Source organism: Eubalaena glacialis, chromosome 14 (assembly GCF_028564815.1).
Source record: "Eubalaena glacialis isolate mEubGla1 chromosome 14, mEubGla1.1.hap2.+ XY, whole genome shotgun sequence".
NCBI classification, from domain to species: domain Eukaryota; kingdom Metazoa; phylum Chordata; class Mammalia; order Artiodactyla; family Balaenidae; genus Eubalaena; species Eubalaena glacialis.
In genome coordinates, this window is record NC_083729.1 from 86,474,813 (window position 1) to 86,495,509 (window position 20,697).

The following is a 20,697-nucleotide window of genomic DNA, read 5'->3' on the forward strand; positions in this document are numbered from 1 at the left end:
GACCCATTGAATAATGATAATATGTCAAGAACTATGTTAAATTCAAAAGATACAAAGATAGGTTAGCTATCTGCCTCAGAGAATGTATTGTTTACTTGTGAAAATACATATACAGTATGTTAAGTGCCGTAAGAGAAATATCTGAGATAAAGGGGTGGCACAAAGTCCTTTTCCACAGGATCTGTCTCTCACTGTATATTTAACAAATATTTATCGAGCACCTACTATATTCAAGGCAGTGTGTGTGCAAGACATGAAAAGACAGAAGGAAAAAACAGTCTTGGTCTTTAAAGAGCATCTAAAATTGCTAAATCCCTTATGTAACATTATTCTTAGTTCCAACATTATTTTTGCTGTAACCTTGCCCTTTTCAAGTAACTAGAGAGAGCTCTTTCCAAACCATCAAAATCAACAGTTTTCTTTAAAAATATAAACTTTATTATTTGTCACTGTATAAGGAAATATCCTAAAGGTCATGAATTATATATAACTAACTATACCACAGTGACAAAAGGTCATGAATTATATATAACTAACTATACCACAATGACATTTATTATACTCAAGAAGCACAATAAAAGCCATTATTTTAATCCAACTCTCACTTTGGTATTTTGTAAGGCACACTAACTTGTGAGATTTACAGGAAAAAAGTTTAAATTGTCAAAACCAGGAGACAAAAAAAACTTGAAGAATTTTTTAAAAAGCAAAAAGGCAAACTGTAAATGCACTTATTTCCTTAGTTGAGCCTTTCATCACAACCAGGCTGAATTTCAGCAATACCTCTTACTCTCTTCTTTTTTGGCATTCTCCCAACTACAGCTAAAAATTCTTTGAAAATGCAAATTTGAAGTAATTCCTGTAGCCTTATGGTGCTTCATTACACTGAGAATAAGATGAACAAATACCATTTGTGGTCCCAGGCCTACTGCCCTGTCCAAGCCCTCTCCACCATCTCCAATATACACCTAAGCTCTAGACATGCTGTAAGAAACAATCTTGCTAAACTCATTTTAAAACCTCTGTTAGGGAATTTATTGAAAATGTTATATACTATATCACAGAACCCTCTCTATAAGAATCCTCAGGGAAAACTTCGCTCAGGTCTCAATTTCAGGAAAACATGTGCTTCTTTTGTACACCTGGTTTGTTTTTATTCTTTGGACCCTGAATTACTTAACTACAATTTCCTTGTTGCTTTTGCCTCTAGTAATTTTAAAGCAATCTGCAGCTCACCTCTAGCAACTAGTACAGAAACCGTGCAATGATTTCCTGTTTGCTCTTCTTACCCATGCTTCCACTAAGTTTCTTTACTTTCCTGCACTCTTATTACCTATTTTCATTACTAGCATTTTTTTTTTTAACTATAGGGATAAACAAACTTCAATTTATCTATCTTTTTGTCTTTGTTCATGGCTTCAACAGTGCCACGTCTCTGAGCAACAAGAACATGCTAAAAATGTTTCCTAACCTTCCACTGCCCCAGGAGAGGTTACATGCTTTTCCTCTCTGGGCTCCCATACAGCTTCTTATATATTTTTATCTTAGTATTTTATAAGATGTGTTATAATCATTTGTTTCCCTGTCCCTTCCACTAAGTTCTAAGCGACTTTAAAGGGATCATGTCTCTAATTTCTGTATCAACATACCTCTCATTTCTGTATAATTTATTATATATCTAGCACATGATGCTCAATTATTAAATGAATAAAACAAATACATTATAAATAAATAAATGAACACTTCCCTCACCTTGACATCAAGCCCCACTTTTACTTAATTCCAAGACACAAGTACTTTAGAAGAGGAGGTTACAAAGGATGTGGGCTTTGGACTGAGGCAGACAGGTTTAAATCCTGCTGCAGTTCCTCACCAGTCACTTAACCTCTGACAATTTACCATATTTTCTTGATCCTAAGAGATGCATCTGACTTCAGAAAAAAATAAATGGAAGCTTCTTGAGTTTCATCTGTTAAATGGAGAGAACACCTACAATTTTCAGGGTGTAGTTAGAGAGATATAAAAGTTCAAGTAAAATTTTTGGCAGATAATAGGTACTCAAAAAGTAGCTTTTATTAAAAAAAAACTTTTTATTTTGAAATAACTAAAGGTTCACAGGAAGTTGCAAACGTAGTACAGAGGTTCATGTGCCTTTAACCCGGTTTCCCCAAACAGTTACATCTTAAATAATTACAGTAAAATATCAAACCCAGAGATTTGACATTGGTACAACGTGTGCCTATTGTTCTATACCATTTTATCACACGTAAATTGCTGTAACTACCACCTCAATAAGACACAGAACTATTCCATCACCACAAAGATCACCCTCCCGTTACTCCTGTATAGTCACAGCCTTCCCTCCCCACCCTTAACTCTTAGCAACCACTGATCTCGATAATAATTTTGTCATTTTGAGAATGTTACATAAATAGAATCATGTGATAGAGATCACAGTATGTTATCTTTTGACAGTGGCTTTTTCACTCAGCACAGTGCCCCTGACATCTTAAGTTGTTATGTGGATCAACAGTTCATTCCTTCTTATTGCTGAATAATATTTCATGGTATGGATTACCATGGTTTGTTTAATAATTCACCAATTAAGGGAAGTTTTAGATGTTTCCAGTTTGGGGCTATAACAAATAAAGCTGCTACGAACAACTGTATAACTGTATACAGGTTTTTGAGTGGACATAGTTTTCATTTCTCTGGAATAAATTCCCAAGAGTGCAATTGCTGGGTTGTATGGTAAATGTATGTTTAGCTTTTTAAGAACTAAATTATTTTCCAGAGTAGCTGTACCATTCCCCATTCCCACCAGGAATGTATGAGTGATCCAGTTTCTCCTCATCCTTGCCAGCATTTGGTATCATGACTATTTTTTATTTTAACTGTTCTTAATGGTGTGCATTGTTATCTCATCATGGTCTTAATTTGTATTTCCCTGATGTTTAGAAAAGATGATCATCTTTTTATTTGTCAACAATACATCCTTCTGTGAAATATGTCTTTATATCCTTTGTTCATTTTCTAATTGGATTGTTTGCTTTTTACTGTTGAGTTGTGAGAGTTCTCCACATGTTCTAGATACGATTCCTTTGACAGAAACAGGGATTGTAGCTTATCTTTTCATCCTATTAACAGGGTCTTTCACAAAGCAAAAGACTTAAATCTTGATGAAATCCAAATTATCAATTTTTTCTTTTATGAATCACACTTTTGCTGTCATGTCTAAGAACTCTTCACCAAGCCCAAGGTCCTGAAGATTTGTTCCTATGTTACCTTTTAAAAGTTTCATAGTTTTATGTTTTACATTTAAATCTATGATCTATTCTGAGTTAATTTTTGTATAAGGTGTGAGGTTTAGGTCTAGGCTCATTTTTGTTCCTAAAAGATATCCAATTGCTCCAGCACATTTTGTTGAAAAGACTACCTTTCTTCATCAGATTGCATTTGCACCTCTGTCAAAAATCATTTGGCTGTATTCGTGTAAGGCTATTTCTGGATTCTCTATTCTGTATCACTGATCTATGTCTGTCCCTCTAGCAATACCATACAGTCGTGATTACTGTAGCTATATATTAAGTTTTTAAATCAAGGAGAATGACTCTTTCCACTTTGGTCTTTTTCAAAATTGTTCTTTGCTGGGATTTTGATGGGAATTGCATTAAACTTGGATATAGATTTGGAGAGAATTGATATCTTACTATGTTGAGGCTTCCAATCCCTGAATATTTGTCTAGATCTTCTTAGATTTCTCTTATTAGCATTTTGTAGTTTTCAGAATGTGAGTTCATACTTATTTTGTTAGATTTACATCTAAGGATTCCATTTTCTATTTAAGTGATTGTAAATGGTATGTAATTTTTAATTTAGATTTCCACAGGTTAATTGATAATATACAAAAATACAGGGCTTCCCTGGTGGTGCAGTGGTTAAGAATCCGCTGCCAATGCAGGGGACACAGGTTTGAGCCCTGATCCGGGAAGATCCCACATGCCGCGGAGCAACTAAGCCCGTGTGCCACAACTACTGAGCCTGCACTGCAGAGCCCCCGAGCCACAACTCCTGAAGCCCAGGCACCTAGAGCCCGTGCTCTGCAACAAGAGAAGCCAGTGCAATGAGAAGCCCATGCACCGCAACGAAGAATAGCCCCTGCTCACCACAACTAGAGAAAGCCCGTGCACAGCAACAAAGACCCAACTCAGCCAAAAAATAAATAAATAAATTAAATACATTAAAAAAAAAATACAGTATGTTTGTGTTGTATTCTGACCTTTTGAACTCATGTATTAGTTCTAGTTTTTACACTGTAGACTTTATGAGATTTTCCAGGAAGATCATGTCATCTATAAATGGGATAGTTTTATTTCTTCATTTGGGTCTGAATGCCTTTCAACCTAGCTATATCATTATATTTGAAGTGAATTTCTTATAGACAGCATAAAGCTAGGTCATGTTTTTTTTAATCCACTCTGCCAACTTCTATCTTCTAATTGGTGTATTTATATTACATATATTTAATGTATTTACTTTTATGTTAAGATTCACGTCTGACTTTTCTGTTGTTTTCTCTGTTTTTTTTTTTTAATTTTTCTTTCTGTTTTGTTTTACCCACTTTCCTCTGGGTTACTTGAACATTTTTTAGAATTCCAGTTTGAGGTATCCATAGCAATTTTGAGTATATCTCTTTGTACAGATTTTTAGTGGTTGCTCTAGGTGTTTCATTATATGTTCATAAGTTATCACAGCCTACATTTTACCAGTTCAAGTGAAATGCAGAGACCTTACCTCCCTTTACGTCCCTCTACCCTCCTTTATTAATAAAATAATTCTTAAATATTTCCTCTACATGCACTGAGAACTACATTCGACAAACATAATTTAGAAAAGTAGAAAAGGAAATTCAATCACGTTTACCCATATTTTTGCTCTATATGTTGTTCTTCCTTCCTATTCTTCCAAGACTACTCCTTTTATCACTTCCTTCCTTGTTAGAGAAATTCCTTTAGATATTCTTTTAGGGTAGCTTTGCTGGCAACAAATTCTCAGTTTTCTTCATCTGAGAATATCTTAATTTTCCCTTCATACTTTTCTAAATACAGAATATGCACTGGGTTGACAGTTCTTTTCTTCCAACACTTGAAAAATGTTGTGCCACTTCCTTCTGACCTCCACGTTTTCAGACCTGCTGTCATTTGAATTGGTGCACCCCTATAAATAATGAATTGTTTCTCTCGTTTCTTTCAGGATTTTTTTTTTGTCTTTAGTTTTCAGTTTGAATATGAAGTGTCTCAGTGTAGATTTCTTTGGGAGACTCCTGGTAGGTTTTCACTCACCTTCTTTCATTTGTATATGTCTTTTGCCAAATCTGGGGACTATTTAGCCATTATTTCTTTGAATATTTTTTCAGCCCCACCTTCTCTTACCTCTCTTTCTGGGACTCCAACGATCCAAATGTAGATCTTTTGTTATACGCCCACCTGTCCCTGAGCCTCTGTTCACAGTTTTTCAATCTATTTTCTCTCTATTGTTCAGATTAGGTAATTTCTTTATTTCTATCTTCATGTTCACTGATTCATTCTTTTCTCCTCCTCTCCATGTTTTTGTTTGAGAACACTGAGTTTTTAATTTCAGTTACTGTATTTTTTTAAACTTTTTTATTGTGGTAAAATAGAACATCATAAAATTTACCACTCTAACCATTTTTAAATGTAAAATTCAATGGCATTAAGTACATTCACAACATTGTGCAACCATCCCATATCCATTTCCAGAACTTTTTCATCATCACAAACTGAAACTCTGTACCCATTAAATAATTATCTATGAATTTGCCTACCTCATATAAGTGGAATCATACAATATTTGTCCTTCTGTGCCTGGCTTATTTCAATTAGCACACTGTTTTCAGGGCTCTTCCATCTTGTAGTCTCCTTTCAGAATTAAGGTTGAATAATGTTCCATTGTTTGTACACACCCCATTTTGTTTATCCATTCATCTGTCAATGGAATCTGAGTTGTTTCCACCTCTTGGCTATCATAAATAATGCTGTTATGAACACTGGTGTACAAGTATCTGTTTGAGTCCCTGCTTTTAATCTTTGGGGGATATTCCTAGGAGTGGAATAGCTGGATCACATGGTAATTCTATACTTAACTTTTTGAGGAATTGCCAAACTTTTTTTGTACTATGCTTAAACCATTTTACATTAGCAATGCACAAGAGCTCCAGATTCTCCACATCCTCACCGACACTTGTTATTTTCTGCTTTTTGATAATAGTGGTCCTAATTGGTGTGAAGTGATATCTCATTGTGGTTTTGATTTGCATTTCCTTAATGAATGGTGATGTTGAGCATCTTTTCGTGTTTATTGGCCATCTGTATATCTTCTCTGGAGAAACATCTATTCAAGTCTTTTGCCCATTTTTGAATTGCGTTGTTTTGGGTTTTTTTGTTGTTGAGTTATAGGAGCTCTTTATATATTCTGGATATTAATCCCTTATCAGATACATAATTTGGAAGTATTTTCTCCCATGTATTTTTTTTAATAGACCTTACTTTTTTTTAGAGCAGTTTTAGGTTTACAGAAAAATTGACTAGTAAGTACAGAGAGTTCCCACTTACCCCTTCTCCCCCCTCCAACTCACCCCCGTTTCCCCTTATTTACATCTTGTTTTCGTGTGGTACATTGGTTACAATTGATGAACCAACATTATACATTATTATTAACTAAAATCCAGAGTTTAATTAGGGTTCACTCTTTGGGTTGTTGATTCTGCGGGTTTTTACAAATGTACAGTGACATGTATCCATCATTACTGTATACAGGATAGTTTCACTGCCCTAAAAATCCCCTGTGCTCCATTCACCCCTTCCTCCCTCCAAATCCCTGGCAACCAGTGATCTTCTAATGTCTCTATGTTTTGTCTTTCCCAGAAGGTCATATAGTTGGAATCACAGAGTATGTAACCTTTTCAGATTGGCTTTTTTCACCTCACAATATCCTTTCAAGGTTCCTTCATGTCTTTTTATGGCTTGATAGCTCATGTCTTTTTATCAGTGAATAATATTCTATTATGTACCACAGTTTGTTTATCTATTCACCTACTGAAGAACAGCTTGTTTGCTACCAAAATTCCACTTGTCTCTACTTTATCTTTTATTTCGAACAGCTTGTTTGCTACCAAAATTCCACTTGGCTGTACTTTATATCTTTTATTTCTTTGATAAGATTTTCTGTTTGTTTCAAGCATGCTCAAAATTACTTGTTGAAGCATTTATATGATGGCTAATTTAAAATCCTTGTCAGATAATCGTCATATCTGATTCATCTCTGTGCTGGCATCTCTTGATTGTCTTTTCTCATAGAGGTTGAGATCTTCCTGATTTTGGGGATGAGGAGTGTTTGTTTGTTTTTCTTTTTATTGAGACCTCATAGTCTGAGACACCGACTCTTACCTTTCAGTAGGCTTCCTGTGACACCGCTCCAGCAAGAAAAGGGGCACACTGCCTTGTTACTGTTGGATGGGAGTAAAAGTCCAATTTCTCCACTAGGCTTCCTTTGACACCTGGGAAGGGTGGGGCTCCTTGTTACTGCTAGGCAGGGATGGGAATTCAGGCTCCCCACCAGGCCTCTGCTGATACCACCAGAGCTGGAAAAATGAAGGCTCCTTATTACCGCTCCCACGTATCCTCCACTGCCACTGTGGGTGGGTGGACTTGTTACTGTTGGAGGGTGGTAAAGGTTCTGACTCTGCATTAAGTCTCTTCTGATATCATCCCAGCAAAGAGGAAATGGGGCACCTCTTTCTACCAGGTGGCGGTGGACTTCTTGGCTCCCCATGTGGTCTCCACTGACAATATGGGGTTGGGGACTTCCTTACTTCCTGAATGACACAAAAGTCTTGGTTCCCCACTCAGCCTTCTTCTTTGATACCACCCTGGCGGGATGGGGGCCTTGTGGGGCAGGGTGGGGGGATGAGGCAAGGATGGGGTTCCTTGTTATAGCATGAGAAGGGTGGACGTCTGGGCTCTTAGCCTTTGCTGGCAGGAATGGAGCTAGTTTTTTTCCTTGGTGTCTGCTTAAAGTGGGCAGTTCTTGTCTAAGAGTAATCTGCCTTGCTAGATTGCCCATTTCCTAGTCCTTCAGCTAGAAAGGGATGGCTTTTCTGAGACCTTTATAAATCTGCACCCACTACTTCTGGTTGCCAGTTTTTCCAGTACTCTGCCTGGGATACATGGAACAAAAAGAAAAACCAGGAACTCCCTAACATGTCCTAACATTCATTGTGTGCTGAGATCTCTAGCCAGTCTTCCTTCTTCCCACCTTTCAGACAGAGTGTTCTTATGCTTGTTTTATACATAATAGTCAGGGTTTTTAGCTGTACTTAGTGGGAAGAGTAAGGAAAAGTAAGTCTACTCCATTTTCCCAGAAGAGGAAGTTTCTTTTAATAGCCTTTATTTATAGCTATACCACAAGTCAGACACCAGGAGAACAGAAACAATAATAAACTTGGGAGTTCAGAGAACTGGATTCAAATTCTAGCTAACTTGGGTGTTCAGAGAAATCCTAGCTCTGTCACTCATTAGTAAAATATAATTCTTTAGCCTCTTGGAACTTTGGCTTCCACATCGGTAAAATGGAAATAACAACACAATTTCACACAGTTGGGATGATTAAGTAAGATTATGTACTTGAAAGCATCTGATACAACACCTGGCATATAGTTTGCACTCACTATCTCTGAATCTATGTGTTTCAAAATGGTTAAGATAAAAATAGAATGATTTTAGACCCATACAATTTAAATGAGCACTGAATTGGTATTTATTCTCTATCTTATTTTAATATAGGCCCCATCCCAAATTAATTTAGGAAAATATGCAGAGAAATTAAATGTAACCTGTAACTTCAGTGAAGAAATGAATTTGTCTTGATTTCTCACTTCTTGTTCTAGCTGGAGAATATTCTGGTATTTTTCAGCTTCAGAAACTGGAGCCCCTAGACCAAAATCATGTTCTTTGGTGGTAACCTAGTGGAAGGAATAGGAATAATATAGAGACAGTCAGGTTTAAAACAGCCTTGTGATTTCCCACAACAATCATAATTTTGAAAATTAACAACATTCAATTAAAAAATTGTTTTTAACCTGTTCCACCAGCTAAAAGGACTTCATCAACATTTACTTTCTTAAAACTTTATATTATAAAACTTCTTCTGTGTGTTTTCCAAATATGAAACTATAGTATTGAACATGCTTTTCAAAAAAGACATACTCCACCCTATCTAAGGGAATATGGGTCAGCTGCAAATTAAGTGGTCTACTTCCAGGGCTATGATGTTCACTAGCTACCTGTTTATTGTTATTTTTGTATATTAACAAAAAGGTTTGCTACCCATATCACAAAGGGCTAATTTCCCTAATATGTAAATAATTCCTATAATTAAAAAAAGGAAAAGAAATACCCTAATATAAAAATTGGCCAAGAATATGGATATTTCACAGAAATGACTTTTAAATAGATTTAAAGATATTCAATCTCACCATTTAGAGGAATACAAATTAAAACAACACTGGGATACCATTTTTTAACCATCACATTGGCAAAATCATAAAGTTGGATATATAAATTAGCATTCTGTGGCAGTGTAAATTGACACAGTATTTATGGAGAACTGGGTAAAATCTAGCAACATTACAAATGCACATAGCTTCTGTACAAATAATTCCATTTCTCAGAATTTTTCTACATACATATTTGCACACGTGCAAAATAACAATGTTAAAAGATTTCTCACTTTAGCATACTATACATACTACTCTGCACTGTGCTTTTTTTACTTGACTATGTATCTTAGAAACTGTATAATTTAAGGAAATAATTTGTTCTTTCTCTGAATCAAGGCTGCCATTATGTTAAGGGAGAATTTACTACAAGCAAAGCAACACAGATGCTATGCTCCAAAATCTAGTGCTTGGGAAATTACAGGCTCAGGATTCCCCAGTCACTGACCTTGTGTTAATGCCCTGTAAAACCCAGCCCTTAGCAGTCTGACAGGTTTATTTCCCTTTTTCCCTTTCCCTAAACAAGACACAAATCTGCTTTTTCTGTTCTCCAGTTCAGCAGTTCCTGCCTCTCCTGGAACTTCAGCATTAGATCTCACAAAGCATTTCTAACTATGAATCATTTTAGGCCTTTATGGGTTAGGCTGAAATCCTAACTACCATTTCTTACATAGTTTCTGTTGAAAAATGTGTTCCTAGTTATAAACATGTGACTAAGTATAACTGAATCAAATGACTCCTCACTATAGCAGTACTTTTCAAATTTTAGTAAACATACGAATCATTTGGGAATCTTGTTAAAATGAGATTATTACTCACAGTAGGTCTGAAATACTGCATTTCTAAAAAGCTGCTCAGCGATCCCTATTTGGCTAGCACACAGACTACACCTTGAATAGCAAGGACCTAAAATCTAAACATGCCTAGCATACAGAGTTCTTCATAATTTGGTCCCTTCCTACTTCTTCAAATTTATCTCCTACTTGACACCTCCAAGAACCCCTCTATTAAAGGCAAACTATTCTATACCTTCTTTATACATACATTCAGAAACATATTCTCTTTTGTTCATGAGCTTTGCCCTCACTCTTTTCTCCACTGAAGTAAAGACACTTCTAAGGCTCAGCTTGAATTCCATATTCTCTAGGAGGTTTTCTCTCTCTTCTCCATCGAATAGTGATCACCTCTTCATTGAGACATCCAAATATCTTGGTAATAGAACAATTTATGTAGCTATTTACTTTTTCTGGATATGTCTTCCTCACACAGTTACTAGAATCTTAACAAATAATATCCTAGAGCTCTCTGTATTCCCACAAATCTGCACAGAGTTCTTTGGATAACAGGAAGGTGTCAATACAAATTTGTAGAGGTTGATAATGAAGCAATGTACTGCAGCAGATAAAATGGAACCTTCCCTCTTCTTTTTGGTAAAATGAACAGTCAAGTTTACTATCAGTCTAGTCTAGAAATTAAAAGTATAAAGAGACCAAGAGTCTACCTGACAATTGTGAGCCATCATATTAGAGCTGCACTAGCTTTGGAGGCAGTAAAAAGGGAGAGAAATCAGTGTATCTGAAATGCCCATGCCTGGCATGCCAGGTTCTCCACCTCAGGCCCCTGAATATCTTCCACCTTCCAGTGATCTCTAGATGGAACTTTGAATGGAACTTGTGTTCCTGTACAGATCTCAGAGAACGCAAGTAAAGTACTTTGTAAGCAGCAAATTGTCATCATAAAGACCCAAGCTAGAATCACAATCATTCTCAATGGGGAAGCAACACAGCATAGTGGTTAAGAGCATGTTCTCTAGCCTCTACTGCTTCGGTTCATAATGCCTGTTCTGCCCCTTCTTAGCTGCATGACCACAGCCAAGTTACTTCTCTGGCCATGGCTTCCTCATCTCTAAAATAGGGATGATAACAGTACTTGCCTCATAGAGTTGTTGCGAGGATTAAATGAGTTATTATATGTAAAGCACTTAGAACAGTGCCTGGCAATAAATAATAACTGCTATATATATTATTATTATTTACAATTACTATTATTACTAATTCCTCTCACTGACTCAACTTATTTAATTGGCTGTCATGTCCTACTGATCTTTTCACTAAAATCTCTCTCAAACACATTTCTTCCATCGCTACTATCACTGTTTCAGTTCATACTACCAGATTGTAACATTTATTCACTTACCAAACAAATTTATAAACAGCTAGGATAAGGATGAACCAATATTAGATTTGGGAGCTAGAAAGATGGAAAACAAATAAAAACTTATAATTTCAAGGGGCTTCCCTGGTGGCGCAGTGGTTAAGAATTCACCTGCCAATGCAGGAGACATGGGTTCGAGCCCTGGTCCAGGAAGATCCCACATGCTGCGGAGCAACTAAGCCCGTGCGCCACAACTACTGAGCCTGCGCTCTAGAGCCCGCGAGCCACAACTACTGAGCCCGTGTGCCACAACTACTGAAGCCCGCGCACTTAGAGCCCGTGTTCCCAACAAGAGAAGCCACCACAACAAGAAGCCTGCGCACCGCAATGAAGAGTAGCCCCCACTCGCCGCAACCAGAGAAAAGCCTGCGCGCAGCAACAAAGACCTGATGCAGCCAAAATAAAATAAATAAAATAAAATAAAATAAAAATAAAACAAAAACAGAAAACTTACAATTTCAAGCCTCAATGAATCTAGGGAAGTCCAAAACAAATCAGAAATTACAGTACAGTATGATTAGTGCCACATACATGTATGCTAAGGGAATACAGGACTACAAAAAAGTATTTCTGACTTCTACTTCCCCCCCAAAGACTTAGCATATATTTTCCATGTTCCCTCCAAACTATGAACATATCCCTACTGGAGCACTTAACACATTATACTGTTTATTGGATGTCCATAGCCATCACAACTTCAACATGTTAAAACAGACCTCAATTTCCCCACCTGCGCTTCTGCTCTCAACCCTGCCTCCACCATGTTCCTTCCCAGTCTTTCCATGTCAAATGGCACTGTCATTTGTGCAGTGATCAAGGTCAAAAACGAAGGCGTTGTCTTTGTTTCCTCTTTCCCTGAACCTCATCAAATCCATCAACAAGCCCTTTGGATCTACCTCCAAAATATATCCCCAATCCATCTACTTCTGTACACTTTTATTATCACCTACTTGGTTCAAGTCACCATCATCTCCCACATGGATTACTGCAGTTGTCTCCTAACTGGCCTTTTTGATTCTATTGTTGCTCCCTGCAACCTGTTTTCCAAACTGAAATCAAAACAATCATTTTAAAATAATGAGATCCTGCTCAAAACACTCCAATGGCTTCCCATTGCAATCAGAATAAAAGTCAAACTTTTTTTTTTGCTTTAATCTCTAGCCTACAAAGGTAGCTCACATTTTTTTTTCTTTTTTCCTTTAACATCTTTATTGGAGTATAATTGCTTTACAGTGTTGTGTTAGTTTCTGCTGTATAACAAAGTGAATCAGCTATATGCATACGTATATCCTTATATCCCCTCCCTCTTGCGTCTCCCTCCCACCCTCCTTATCCCACCCCTCTAGGTGGTCGCAAAACACCGAGCTGATCTCCCTGTGCTATGCAGCTGCTTCCCATCAGCTACCTAATTTTACATTTGGTAGTGTATATATGTCAGTGTTACTCTCTCATTTCATCCCAGCCTACCCTTCCCCCTCCCCATGTCCTCAAGTCCATTCTCTAACGTCTGTGTCTTTATTCCTGTCCTGCCCCTAGGTTCATCAGAACCATTTCATTTTATTTTTTTTAGATTCCATATATATGTGTTAGCATATGGTATCTGTTTTTCTCTTTCTGACTTACTTCACTCTGTATGACAGTCTCTAGGTCCATCCACCTTACTACAAATAACTCAATTTCGTTTCTTTTTATGGCTGAGTAATATTCCATTGTATATATGTGCCACATCTTCTTTATCCATTCATCTGTCGATGGACACTTGGGTTGCTTCCATGTCCTGGCTATTGCAAGAAGTACTGTAATGAATGTTGTGGTACATGACTCTTTTTGAATTATGGCTTTCTCAGGGTATGTGCCCAGTAGTGGGATTGCTGGGTCATATGGTAGTTCTCTTTTTAGTTTTTTAAGGAACCTCCATACTGTTCTCCACAGTGGCTGTATCAATTTACATTCCCACCAACAGTGCAAGACGGTGGTTCCCTTTTCTCCACACCCTCTCCAGCATTTATTGTTTGTAGATTTTTTGATGATGGCCATTCTGACCAGTGTGAGGTGATACATCATTGTAGTTTTGATTTGCATTTCTCTAATGATTAGTGATGTTGAGCATCTTTTCATGTGTTTGTTGGCAATCTGTATTTCTTCTTTGGAGAAATGTCTATTTAGGTCTTCTGCCCATTTTTGGATTGGGTTGTTTGTTTTTTTGATATTGCACTGCTTGTATATTTTGGAGATTAATCCTTTGTCAGCTGCTCCATTTGCAAATATTTTCTCCCATTCTGAGGGTTGTCTTTTCATCTTGTTTTTGTTTTCCTTTGCTGTGCAAAAGCTTTTAGGCTTCATTAGGTCCCATTTGTTTATTTTTGTTTTTATTTCCATTTCTCGAGGAGGTGGGTCAAAAAGGATCTTGGAGGCAGCTGCCGAAGATGGCGGAGGGGCAGGTCCTGGTTCTCGATGGCTGAGGCCATCTCCTGAGCCACCTGGTGGCCATCATGGCCAAGCAGGTGCTTCTGGGTCAAAAGGTGGTGGTTGTGCGCTGTGAGGGCATCAACATTTCTGGCAATTTCTATAGAAACAAGTTGAAGTACCTGGCATTCCTCTGCAAGCAGATGAACACCAACCCCTCCTGCAGCCCCTACCACTTCTGAGCCCCCAGCCACATCTTCTGGCAGACAGTGCGAGGCATGCTGCCCCATAAGACCAAGCAAGGCCAGGCCGCTCTGGACAGCCTCAAGGTGTTTGATGGGATCCTGCCACCCTATGACAAGAAAAAGAGGATGGTGGTTCCTACCGCCCTCAAGGTTGTGCGTCTGAAGCCTATGCGGAAGTTTGCCTACCTAGGGTGCCTGGCTCATCAGGTTGGCTGGAAGTACCAGGCAGTAACAGCCACCTTGGAGGAGAAGAGAAAGGAGAAGGCCAAGATCCACTACTGGAAAAAGAAGCAGCTCACGAGGCTATGGAAGCAGGCTGAAAAGAACACAGAGAAGAAAACTGAAAAATTCACAGAGGTCCTCAAACCCATGGATTCTTAGTCTGAGCCCAATAAAATTGACTGTTTATTCTTAATTAAAAAAAAAAAGAAAAGAAAAAGGATCTTTCTGTGATTTATGTCATAGAGTGTTCTGCCTATGTTTTCCTCTAAGAGTTTTATAGTGTCTGGCCTTACATTTAGGTCTTTAATCGATTTTGAGTTTATTTTTGTGTATGGTGTTAGGAAGTGTTCTAATTTCATTCTTTTACATGTAGCTGTCCAGTTTTCCCAGAACCACTTATTGAAGAGGCTGTCTTTCCTCCATTGTATACTCTGGCCTCCTTTATCAAAGATAAGGTGACCATATGTGCGTGGGTTTATCTCCAGGCTTTCTATCCTGTTCGATTGCTCTCTATTTCTGTTTTTGTGCCAGAACCATACTGTCTTGATTACTGTAGCTTTGTAGTACAGTCTGAAGTCTGGGAGCCTGATTCCTCCAGCTCCGTTTTTCTTTCTCAAGATTGCTTTGGCTATTCGGGGTCTTTGGTGTTTCCATACAAATTGTGAAATTTTTTGTTCTAATTCTGTGAAAAATGCCTTTGGTGGTTTAATAGGGATTGCACTGAATCTGCAGATTGCTTTGGGTGGTATAGTCATTTTCACAATATTGATTCTTCCAATCCAAGAACATGGTATATCTCTCCATCTGTTTGTACCATCTTTAATTTTTTTCATCAGTGTCTTATAGTTTTCTGCATACAGGTCTTTTGTCTCCTTAGGTAGGTTTATTCCTAGGTATTTTATCTTTTTGTTGCAATGGTAAATGGGAGTGTTTCCTTAATTTCTCTTTCAGATTTTTCATCATTAGTGTATAGGAATGCAAGAGATTTCTGTGCATTAATTTTGTATCCTGCTAATTTACCAAATTCATTGATTAGCTCTAGTAGTTTTCTGGTAGCATCTTTAGGATTCTCTATGTATAGTATCATGTCATCTGCAAACAGTGACAGCTTTACTTCTTCTTTTCCAACTTGGATTCCGTTTATTTCTTTTTCTTCTCTGATTGCTGTGGCTAAAACTTCCAAAACTATGTTGAATAACAGTGGTGAGAGTGGGTAACCTTGTCTTGTTCCTGATCTTAGAGGAAATGCTTTCAGTTTTTCACCATTGAGAATGATGTTGACTGTGGGTTTGTCATATATGGCCTTATTATATGTTGAGATAGGTTCCCTCTATGCCTACTTTCTGCAGAGTTTTTATCATAAATGGGTGTTGAATTTTGTCAAAAGCTTTTTCTGCATCTACTGAGATTATCATATGGTTTTTATCCTTCAGTTTGTTAATATGGTGTATCACATTGAATGATTTGCATATACTGAAGAATCCTCACATTCCTGGGATAAACCCCACTTGATCATGGTGTATGAACCTTTTAATGTGCTGTTGGATTCTGTTTGCTAGTATTTTGTTGTGAATTTTTCCATCTATTTTCATCAGAGATATTTGCCTGTAGTTTTCTTTTTTTGTGACATCTTTGCCTGGTTTTGGTATCAGGGTGATGGTGGTCTTGTAGAATGAGTTTGGGAGTGTTCCTCCCTCTGCTATATTTTGGAAGAGTTTGAGAAGGATAGGTGTTAGCTCTTCTCTAAATGTTTGATAGACTTCACCTGTGAAGCCCACCTCCTGGGCTTTTGTTTGTTGGAAGATTTTTAATCACAGTTTCAATTTCAGTGCTTGGGATTGGTCTGTTCATATTTTCTATTTCTTCCTGGTTCAGTCTTGGAAGGTTGTGCTTTTCTAAGAATTTGTCCATTTCTTCCAGGTTGTCCGTTTTATTGGCATATAGTTGCTTGTAGCAATCTCTCATGATCCTTTGTATTTCTGCAGTGTCAGTTGTTACTTCTTTTTCATTTCTAATTCTATTGATTTGAGTCTTCTCCCTTTTTTTCTTGATGAGTCTGGCTAATAGTTTATCAATTTTGTTTATCTTCTCAAAGAACCAGCTTTTATTGATCTTTGCTATTGTTTCCTTCATTTCTTTTTCATTTATTTCTGATCTGATCTTTATGATTTCTTTCCTTCTGCTAACTTTGGGGGTTTTTTTGTTCTTCTTTCTCTAATTGCTCAGGTGTAATGTTAGGTTGTTTATTTGAGATGTTTCTTGTTTCTTGAGGTAGGATTGTATTGCTATAAACTTCCCTGTTAGAACTGCTTTTGCTGCATCCCATAGGTTTTGGGTTGTTGTGTTTTCATTATCATTTGTTTCTAGGTATTTTTTTGATTTCCTCTTTGGTTTCTGCAGTGATCTCTTGGTTATTTAGTAGTGTATTGTTTAGCCTCCATGTGTTTGTATTTTTTACAGTTTTTTTCCTGTAATTCATATGTAGTCTCATAGCGTTGTGGTCAGAAGAGATACTTGATACGATTTCAATTTTCTTAAAAAAGTCAAACTTTTTAAGGTCCTACATGATTTGGGCCCTGCCTTCACTTCCCTAAATAGACCTACTACTCTCTTCTTTTTTCACCCACCAGCTTTATGGGTTTTCTTTCTGTTCCTGTACTGTGCCAATCTCATTCCACTTTGAGGCCTCCTCCCTTGCTTTCCCTCTGTCAGGAACATTCTCACCCCCAAGCCCTTGACATGAATGGCTCCTTCTTACCCTCAGCAATTTGGCTGAAATATCAGAGGGTCCTCCCCAACCTCTTACCTAAAGTAGCCTCTCTCCTACTCTCTCGCCCATTAGGTTATCGCACTTAACCCTATTTGAAATCACATCACTTATTTCTTCATTTGTTTATTGTTTGTCACCCCCTACCAAAGGTAAGCTCCAAGCGATCTAGGCTCTTGTCCAGTCACTGTTATATCCCTAATGCCTAGAAGAGTGCCCAGCACAAAGTTGGTATTCAATAAAACATTTCCCAAATAATGAATTTTGATGATTCAAACAAGGTAGTTTCAATGGTAGGAGGACTAACAAATGAATGAGTAGTAAAGAAAAAGAAATAGAAAATGTAGATTTCTTTTACAAAGCATGATTGTGAGAAGAAAGGTAGAACAAAATTTGGGAAAAGACCAGGGTTGTTGAAGGGCTAACAGAAGAGGAGAAAAACTTGCTTCTTAATTTCCTCTATATCAAGGACCCCTTTCAGAATTAAGCAAAAGCCCTAGGTCGTTACCCCAGGAAAATGCAAACACATACAAAACTTTACAAACAATTCCAGGGGGTTCAAGAACTCCCCAAAGTTCTTGTACTCCAGGTTAAGAGTTCTTACAGTATAAACACAATGACGATTCCTAAGACATGGGTTAATGTTAACTAAAGGAGAAAGGCCAATAAGCTAGTAAGAGGAAACCCAGGTAAAGGGTGCACACTGTCCTTTGAGACAAGACAGAAAAAAACAAGGTCAGGTGACGATTTAGATGAGAAGGGGTAGAAATGTGAAGAAGTTCCTGCCTGGCAGAATTTTAATTTTTCAGTGAAACAGGAGTTAAGATCACATGCTAAAAAGTATCATCAGTGTTGAGCAAAATATAATATGTGCTCAACAAACGTCTATTGAATATTTTGATAGAATAATTGAAAATACTGGAGTATCTTATATAGGATTCTGAAATCTGGTTTCACAAAAGGTCAACTTGTTTTCTTTTTAGAAAATTGTCTCCAAAAGTTTAGACTGAAAGACACTTTGAAGTAGGAAGGAATAGCTTCACTAACAGAAGGATGTAGAAAACCACATAAAATTTTATGAATAATTTTGAGGTGGGTTCTGTATTTATAAAAAATAAGTGAATAAATGTTTTGGGAATTCACTTCAAACAAAACAGTAAGGTCACTTGTTTAACCTTTCTTAAAAAGAAATAATCTCTCCAGTCATTCCATCCAAACCCAAGCTCCTCACTTCTCTTCAATCCAGACTGTACTGTGAAGAAATAACTTGCCCTTTTTAAGGAGCATAAAACAATGGCCTTAGGAGAAGAATCATTTATCACTTCCTCTTGGAAACATAAGAAGAGGGTCAAAGAGTTGTTGTCAAGAGGCTTTTCAGAACCAAAGGAATTTAATATAGACTGACATAAATAGCATAACTAACACAAATAGAACTACCTTACTAACCAGCACACTTCAAGAGATTATAAGGGGTGTGTGTACAAGAAAATTCACAGCAGTGTTCCTCATATTTACCAAAAACCATAGAAACCCTAGTGTCCACCAACAGTAGGTAAATTGTGGTATACTCTTACAATGGAACACCAAACAACAAACTAACTACAAGCAATAAAAAGGATCAATCTTAAAGACAATGTTGAGTAACGAAGCAAAATACAAAGGAAAACTTAGTACAATTCCATCTACATAAAGTTCAAAAACAAGCCAAACTAGAAAGTGCATGGTCACATACAAAGATGGTGAAACTACAAGGAAAAGCAAGGAAGTGGCTATCAGAGAAGTCATGAAAGGGGACAAGGAGGAGCGTGTGATGGGAAAAGGGAATGAATAACAACACCTGCTCTAACTGCCTCTGTATGTGGAGTACTTTTAAAAGCAAATGATCCTAAAACAAACTGAAAAAGAAGCACCTGAAAAAGAAGACAGAGAGGCCAGAAGAACGTCTACATCTGCTGGGCCATAAGCAGTGATTTTTTTCAGAAGGTAAACAAGATTTATTTTGGAAGCTGCCATTAAATAATGCTAAAGTGTATACTGTTTAAAATAAATATATCATTAATGTACCTTCCTAGTTATTACCCACTAATTAAGACTAAATGGCTTAGTTCACTCATTAATTCACATACAAACAAAAATCAGTTTTATCCTGGAGGCAGATCTGAATAATGTAACACTTTCCTTTCATAGTTATAACTAACGTATTTTCTTCTAGTTGCAACCCGATTATTCTCCTATTTATTTCCTTACAGTTTAGAAAAAAAAAAAAAGTGTGCTTGAAATTCTGAAAACCACTAGAGGAAATTTAAAACAACGAATATCGTGAGATATAATGGCCTGAAGTGGAAAAAGGAAAACAGAGACCCTGTGTCATCTATGCAACGTTTCCTGAAATCGCTATCCTTGACTTTATTTAAAGAAAAAAAAAAAAGTGTATTCCTATGCGTGTTTAGGTATCAGCTCCCTGATCGCCGCAGAGTTATTCACTTTAAACCTCAAGTACTTTTTCAAAGGAAAGCCAGTGTACCCTGCCTTTCTGGTGTATAATTTCTACTGTAATTATATGAGATTTTCATGCAATTGCCTACGTAATCTCGGCCCTTCACCTCGCAAAGTGTATAAAGTGGCTTAGAAGTGAGAGGCTGGGAGTCAGGAAGAGCCAGGTTGAACTCCCAAATCTCTGGCTTCCAAATTCCTCAGCTCCACTCCAGAGCGTTTCTAAACAGAACAGTCCCTGCAACGACCAAGCGGAGAGCCACGGCAGGAAGCGAAGCGGTCACCATAGGAACTGGGCTCAACCCTAAGCTCCCGAGAAACAACAACAGGGGCAAAGTTTGCTCCTGGCGGGCCTCCCTGGACCGCAACTCTGCCCGCTACCGTCCCTCACAGCGGCTCCAGCAGCCAATACCCACCTCAGGGGTCGCCCTCAGCCCCCAACACCCGCCACACCAGCCCCCTGCAGCTGCCCTCTCAGAGGCCTTGTGGCCCAGGAGATGTTTTTACCCCAACACGGCGCATCCCCGCGCTTCTACCTGGGGCTGCGGGTCCCTCCCCGGGCTTCTCGGCCCGCCGTCCTCTCCGGAGCTCATCCCGGCGACTGCCAGGACTCCGCCTCCGCCAGGGATCCAGGTCCCTCGAGGTCTCCATCCTCCGCCCCTTTCCTCTCCCTTCCCATCCCAAATCGACCTGGCCCCGCCCCGGGGGTCGGAGGGAGGCGGGACCCGGCGGGAAGGAGGCGGGGGCGGTTAGCGCCGGCCTGCGCCGCTGTCGGC

The 20,697-nt window shown here is 38.1% G+C and overlaps 1 protein-coding gene and 1 pseudogene across 5 annotated transcripts in view; one reads left to right on the plus strand and one right to left on the minus strand.

Annotated features, from left to right (window-relative positions):
- TSGA10 (testis specific 10) overlaps positions 1-20,697 on the minus strand; it is a 101,983-nt gene that overhangs the window by 81,218 nt on the left and 68 nt on the right. For 3 of the 5 annotated variants that reach the window (XM_061211038.1, XM_061211037.1, XM_061211035.1), the window contains exons 1-2: positions 20,458-20,587; positions 8,912-9,040 (exon numbers count right to left, since the gene is read on the minus strand). In XM_061211038.1, the coding sequence (XP_061067021.1) occupies positions 8,912-9,040; positions 20,458-20,514 (186 nt within the window). In that variant the 5' untranslated portion in view covers positions 20,515-20,587. Of the gene's footprint in view, positions 1-8,911; positions 9,041-20,457; positions 20,588-20,697 lie in introns of those variants that run through there. The other 2 variants (XM_061211036.1, XM_061211039.1) reach the window with 2 other exon arrangements.
- LOC133105277 (large ribosomal subunit protein uL13-like) lies at positions 14,215-14,820 on the plus strand (annotated as a pseudogene).